Here is a 7,680-nt window from a genome sequence, read left to right on the forward strand (position 1 = left end):
ATATATATATATTGTGGAGTGTTTGGTTAAGTAATTTACTGACCAAGATTTTCCTAACTCATATATGAAAAACATCCATCCATTATCTTTACCTGTTTCTTCCTTTGTGGGTCGCAGGGGTCACTGGTGTCCATGTCCATCAGTCACTGTGTGAGAGGCGGAGTACACCCTGAACAGGTCTCCAGTCCATCACAGGGCCACATAGAGACAAACGAGACAAACAACCATTCAGTCTCTCACTCACACCTAGGGACAATTCAGAGTTAACAATCAGACAAACATGCATGTTTTTTTTTTTTTTTTTCTGTGGGAGAAAACCAGAGTACCCGGAGAAAACCCACACATGCATGGAGAGAACATGCAAACTCCACCCAGAAATGTCCCAGGCCAGGATTTGAACCGGCAACCTTCTCACCGAGAGGCAACAGCTCTACCAACTGCACCACTGTACCACCCATGTCCAAAACAATACAATTAAATGTCTTTGTTTTTTCTCATGGAAATCATTTACTTGCTTGCAAGAGGTGATTTTGTTTTCATGGAAATAAAAGAAAAAATGCAGTTTGAAATTAAACTTTTTCTGTTTTGACTCATTCAGGGAATTGTGGAGGAAGGCTGCTTTGTTTGTCCCTGAAGGACTCCTGTAGAAACTTCTTTCTCTTCTACGTGATGGACTTTCCCATTTTTGTTTTTCACAAATAGAAGAGACAAGCAGGATATAAGTGTTACAATATTTGAACCCCCTTCTTTTACTCCTCACTCAAGTTATCTATGAAGTGTTGCAGTTACACATTTCGGCAGGCTTACAAAGAAGACACTACAGTCAAAGTGTTTACACTGCCACTTGAATGACTCACACATCTGCTCTTAATGGAGCCACTGGGTAGTGATGTGGAAACTTCTAACCCCAGTTGTCTTTCTTTGCTCTTTTAAACAAAACACGGATAACAGCAGTGACTCAGGAGCACTCTGTGGGGCACAGGTTGATGCTGCTGCAACGTTGTGGTTAGAAGATCCAATGTACAACCTTAAACATGATGAGAACTTAAAACTAGAAGACCAAAACTTTTAATAATAAAAAAGTGGCTGACAAGGCAAAAAAAATTAACTTACAAATGAAAAGAACAAACTAGGAAACACACCCAAGAGAACAACGGTGAACAAGCAGTTGTAGAAGGTGAACCAGGAGAATAAATATTATAGGAGTGATTACTGAGCTGAAACACCTGGATTGATGAGCAAATACATTGCAGATGTGTGTGTGTGTGTGGGGGGCAATGATAAATGACACATGGAGGTAACAGTTTGAACACAAGAAATCGTTAAATAAAAACAACAAGAAATTTACCAAAAAAAAAAAAACAGTTAGTTCAAACTACAAAAACAAACACAAATCGGCCAGGATTGTGACAGCTGCAAAAAGCAAAAAAACAACAAGATTAATAAAAAAAAAACATTCTTATCTACTGTATTAACTATTGTTATTAGCCTTTATTCAACCAGGCAAATCCCGTCTATGTAACTTCTGTTCTCTAGTTGAAGACATTTTCCTTCTCATCCAGGATGTTCTCTCAGTAAAAACAAAACTAAACAAAAAACAAAAGTTTTTTTTTTTTCTGTGATGGACTTGTGGCCTGTCCAGGGCCTCTCGCACAGTGATGGCTGGACATGGGCACCAGTGACCCCCACGACCCAAAAAGGAAGAAGCGGGTAAAAGATATTGGATGGATGGAAAACAAACCTATCCAACTTTCCAAACTTTCAAACTGCATGAGATGTTCAGGGATACAAGCTAAATGCATGCATGGATTAAACCCACTCCCCTCAGAATGGAGAGACATTAAGGTCTTTCTTTGTTCATCAATTATTATTTACTATCGGTGTGATTTGGATACTATGGAAGAGTATTGTTGTCAAAGAAAAAAAATAAAATTTGAACACTGGATAAAATTATCACATTTGTACAATATAATAATCACGTTTGTACCATATATTATCATGTTTGTAAAATATATGATCACATTTGTACAATTCAGGCTAAAAGTTATTTTCAGAACGTTCACAACATATGAAGTGGTCACGTGTTTCAAGGTGTGAATGGTTGTTTCCTTGCACTACTTTTTTAATTCTTGTAGCTCTTTGAGGATCGTGGCTCACCAGTTATATTAGGGGATCTGTTTTCACCAGTGGGAGTCATTACTGTTTAGATGGTGAATTTCTCTCAATGGTTGCTATGGAAACACCTCCTCTTTTGTGGAAGGAGCATGCAAAGAGACAACGCTTTCGTTTAAATCACAATCTAAAGAAGAGAAAAAAGTTTTCTACAACTCATCAAAAACTTTTTGAACACTTTGAACTTTTAATTAACAGTCAGACTGTAGGCACACATTCATTCATTGTAGTTTTAATCACCAATTTTTCCAGATTTCATCAGTTCATAATACCAGAAATCATGAACTGGATTAACACAGATTTCTTGCAGGAACTTTGTTGCAGCACAGTTAAAAAAAAGTTTTTAAACTATTTTATCTTTTGATATGGAAAAAGTCACATGTTTGCATCTCTCGGAGACCTGGTCCACATTTCCATTTGTCCTCTGGGGAACTGCAGTGCTTCAGGCCATCCAGCTGGCTCCTGGTGCCTCAGTGGCTCAGATACTTTCAATCTAGAGGCTGCTTCCATCTTTCCAAGGAAACACTCCTTCCCTAATGCTCTCCCTGGCATGTGTGGTAAAAGCTTTGTAAACGCTTTTAAACAGGCAGAGTCACCTTCAGGTGGCAGAACCATCCATGCCCCCACCTTCATTTGCACACCCTCCAGTAATCATGATAATGAGCCAGTGGTTCTCCAGCAGGAAAAAAGAAAACAGGATAAGGGATCAAGTGTGGTTAATTGAAAGGATTTGAATACGTGACTGAGTTGGAAAATAAACATAGTTTCTATTTGATAATTGTATAGAGTGAGGTAACAGTAAATGTCAGGGATTTTGGGGGTGTTATGGGTTATTAAGAGGAAATGTCAGCTCTGTTCTGCCTTTTACAGCATTCTATAGTGTTTTGTGAAAAGAGGTTCAACCAATTAATATTTTCAACATGGCATAATCCTAAATTTCACGAATACAGTCTAAATATTGGTTGATGGATCCATTCATCTATCAGTTTTATTTGCCCACTCTTCTGCTCTGTGGCCCCAGGGTATAGCTGGTGTCCATCTCCGCAAAAATCAAACATTTTGTAATGTTTTAAACACAATAAACTTTGGAAATGAAAGATGAACTTATTATTTACCGTCTCTTTAAATGAACGATGGGCCCTTTCCCCGACACACCAGGGTAAGATATGACTCACCTGCAGTTCTTCAGCCATGTTTAATAATTCAGTGGAGGTGTTTGGTACTGTTGGCTGGGTGACACTGGCCTGCAGGAGAGGCGGGTGCTGTGCGAACAGATGTCTACACAGTAATGAGTAAACAAAACCCATGCATGGACATAACTGTGCCCCAGGGAGATTTACTTCCTCCTCATCTTCTCTTATTTTGTTCTAATATTACATTTCCAGTTTTAATGAAGTTTCCTATTTCCAGTTTTAATGAAGTTTCCCATACATCTCATACCTTTATTATCTAATTACCAGAACTTCCCCTGCTTATTAAGACATTTCTTATTATTTCCGTCACATAATTTTAAGCTTTAATAGTAATTATGCAAAGGTCTTCAAGTTACGGTGTGTTTCAGTTTAGGCTTTTGAGTCACATTGTTCATTTTTATTTTATACAAGCCCAAGAAGTGTAGCCATATGAGCCTATATATTGTACAAATCTCATTATTTTTATTCTTTCTGTTCCCTTTTCTCCATCTTATTCATATCTGCACCCACTCAAGGGACAACATCCACTTCTTTATTATGTTGATATTAATCTACTTTTATTTTTTTTTTATAATATGACTATCAGTTGCTGTAAAGCTTCTTTAAATGACTTTGAGGTTTAATTTTCTTTTGCAAGGTTGAGTGCACAAACTTTGTTTCATAAAACACACATAAAACAGTTTGTTTCATACAGAATATAAACTTTAAAGCTGCACGACGGGGCACCATAAGAGGAACTAATTATTGATGTCATATTGGGCGAATCTGCATGAGTGAAATTTAACATTTGTGTCTTTCTTGTGCAGCAAAATATTTTGTTTTAAGTAATAATGCAGTTTCTCATGTTTATTTAGGCTTATCCTCCTTTTTTATTTGCTCCTTTTCTTTTTAAATATACCTGAATCTTGACGTTCCCACTAGTCTCATTCTTCACAGGCCTTTGTCGCCAGGAGCAGATGTATGGAAGTAACGTGTGTATAGTGTTGTATAGTGTTGTATAGTGAGTTTCTTGTTGTGTCTTCCAGGCTCGACAGATCTGTGCAGTCAGCTCTGCTGTGCCTCACTAACCTTATGAGACTCGGGTTGTCGAGCCTATTTTTTTTGTCAGTCATGTTTACAATGGTCTGCATTGTAAAGAACAACCTAATTTTATTTTGTTTTTTCAATAGTTATACATGCATACAGTATGTACACTGCAGTGTATAAATCTTCTAAAATTATGCAGAATGCAACTTTTAAATTTACACGTGCTAAAAAGATAATCACTGAGCGCTTAGGGTTTGTGTATTTGTCCGATTGTTACAAAAAGATAGATCGTACTTTGTCTGCATATTTATGTTATTAGTAAACATTTAATAAATTAGAACGAAACCTGTGAAACATGTAGATGAATTAATGAACAATTATTTTGGGCAAATGTGCTGAGTTAATTGTCTGAAGCTAAAGAGCTGATTTGTGACTTTGTGGCTCAAGTGTGTATCTTGTGTGTCAGTTCAACGCTGGCAGCTGTGCTGTCTTCTGGCTATGACACAGAGGACATTAATTATCGTGTCTTTGAGGGGACATTCTAATCTCTGAGCCACATGGCTCATAAACCTGAGGATCCCAGGAGGCGTCTGCTAAAAGTATTTTAGACACAAGGTTTCTTGAAACTGTGTATGTGAAAGTAAATGGAAAATACACTCTAAAGTATCAGATGTAAAAGCTTGGAGTTGTAAGAAATGTTGGACCCCCCCTGTTGTGATATCTGGATGTCATCTGTCTCTTGTAGGGAGAGCATAAGGACTCAGATGTCATTGAGGAACGAAATGCCCAGGTGCAGCTGGAGAAAGCCAAGGTACGGACGTGTTTTTGCATTAAAGGTTGTGTTTAATGATATGATTATTTCACAAAAACCTACAATTACAGGTTTAATATTTTGTTTTTATGAGTTGTATTTGTCTTTCATGGAATCCTTTTCTACACTCACTTTGATAAGCTGAGTGTTAGTAGACGATAAATCTTTTCTCCAGAATAAGTGTTAGTCTCTAATGCAATATTAACACATTAACTTGTTAAAAGTTTTTCATTAATCCATTTGCTGCAGAGATGAAAACAGTTTAAGAACAAACCATAATCCATCATACAGACAATATGATGAAAATCTCTTCATCTTATTATTTTTGGTTGTTTTTATTGTTTCCATTGAGAGTTACATCATTAAACGTTTGATTTTTTAATTTCTTTTGACTGCTTTAATTTGTGTGCGCTAATTTTTTTTAAATTTCTTATTTTAACAGGGTATTTTAGTGATCCTGCTTTTTTCCACTTCAAATATTTTGACATAATATATACAATAATTTCTGGTGTATAAGCCACTACTATTTTCACATGCTTTGGAAACCATGGCTTATATAATGCCACGGCTAATTTATATATATATATTTAAAAAATAATATTTACAGTATTTTTTTCATGGGCTAACGAGCTTCCTGACGCCAAAAACATTTATCAGTAGTAGCACTGTTTTCTCCACTGATTACTGGTCGATTTTCTTATACTCGTTTTTATGTTCATTCAATAGGTTGTAGGTTAACATATTTAGCAGAGTAGTCACGAAACAGAAAGAGTGTTACCATGAAGATCTGTGAGGATCTGCTGTTTGTGTGTGTTAAAGGAAATTAAAGTTTGTGAACCGCCACACTATCAGGAGCTGTGTTTCTGAAATTAAAATGTGGACACCTGTGGCTTATCCTCAAATGCAGCTAATTTATGTACAAAATTGCGTTTTATTTTAAATTTAGTGTGTGCAGCTTATAGACAGATGTGCTCTATAGACCAAAAATTATGGTATTTACTAATACACAAATAAATGTAGCATAAGTGTTTTATTCTTGTTTTTCTTTTCACGTCTGCTTGTTAGACTGCACACAGGTAGCTTGCTTGTATTGCTGGAAGAATGAAAAGAAAATATTTGAAAATATAAAAATAAAGCACCAACAATGATAATGTCAACAGAACATGAGGATTTTATTTTTTTTACTTAAACCTTAAATTAAACATTTTGTATTTTATCAAATATGTCACAACAAAAACAAACTAAAATTAATTTCAGATATTGCTGACTTTTGCTAATATCTTGCAAAGTAATTTCTAGACTTTGCATATGTTTTCTCAAGGTGCACGCTGTCTTAGATTGAAAAGTTATTCAGCTTTATTTACTTTCTACAATTTGTTTATTCAAGCCAGGTAGCTATCAAATTAAACATCAACATTATTTTAATTACCAATAAAAAAAAGTTGTAATTCTTCGAAAACGTAAAAGTTTTTAGAATTTAAATTTGACTGAATTGTTGTAATATCGTCATTAAAGCTTGGTAATGTATAGTTATTGAACTTTACTATTTCTCATGCATACAAACAGAAGAATGTCATTTTTTTCTGAATGATGGTCATCACAGATTATATTAAAAAAGTCACTTCTGGTTTTAAAGGCCTCCTCCTTCTGCCTGTAAAGCAGCCACTGCAGAAACGTCCAGTACAATATTAAGATAAATCCTCCCCCACAGATTTAATGAGCTACGTTTAATTACAAAGGAAAGACTCGGCTTGTCCCCCCTCACAGCTTCATCCTTCCACAGTGGAGTCATTATCAACTTGAACAGTACGCTTCTGACGTTTGACTCTTTCAGGACAAAGAGCAGGTCCAACAGGTCACGGGAAAGCACACACTGGCCCTGCAGCAGAGAGGAAGATATAAGAAGCTTTTTTTATTTACAGTGAACACATTCATTTGTCAAAGTGAGTCATGACAAGTGAACTGAAGCAGATCAATTGAATTTAGTCTCTCCTGCTTCCTATTTAAAGGGCTCTAACATATTGTGTGTCTCTAAATGTAATGCAACCGTTAACATAGCTTCTTGGTCCAAAGGTGTATGTACTTTGTACACCTATAACAAAAGTATTTACCGCATTGTGATAACTGCTGCTATTGTATTTATTTATTTTTTTTTGGCTGTATTTTTAGCCAAAAGTTAAAAAAGCATAGTTTATATTAAAATAAATTTGTATAAGCACTGTAGTATTTATCATGTTTAAAAGTAATTCTAGCAAGAAAGAAAATAAACTATAAGAAAAATCAAAGAATGGAAAGCTTTTACAGTAGACCCCCATTTATTGTGGAGGTTACGTTCCAGATTTCCCCGCTATAAGTGAAAATCCACAAAGTAGCAACATTATATTTATTTCAGTAATTATATATATATATATATATATATATAAATATAATAATATCTATATATATATATATATATGTATATATATATATATATATATC

General features: G+C 35.3%; 1 protein-coding gene across 1 annotated transcript in view; it reads left to right on the forward strand.

Moving 5' to 3' along the window:
• cacnb2b (calcium channel, voltage-dependent, beta 2b) overlaps positions 1-7,680 on the forward strand; it is a 24,251-nt gene that overhangs the window by 7,743 nt on the left and 8,828 nt on the right. Inside the window, 1 exon segment of the mRNA XM_037681821.1 lies at positions 5,137-5,202. Coding sequence (XP_037537749.1) covers positions 5,137-5,202 — 66 coding nt within the window.

The sequence above is a fragment of the Nematolebias whitei genome, chromosome 9 (assembly GCF_014905685.2).
Source record: "Nematolebias whitei isolate Nwh7 chromosome 9, NemWhi1, whole genome shotgun sequence".
NCBI classification, from domain to species: domain Eukaryota; kingdom Metazoa; phylum Chordata; class Actinopteri; order Cyprinodontiformes; family Rivulidae; genus Nematolebias; species Nematolebias whitei.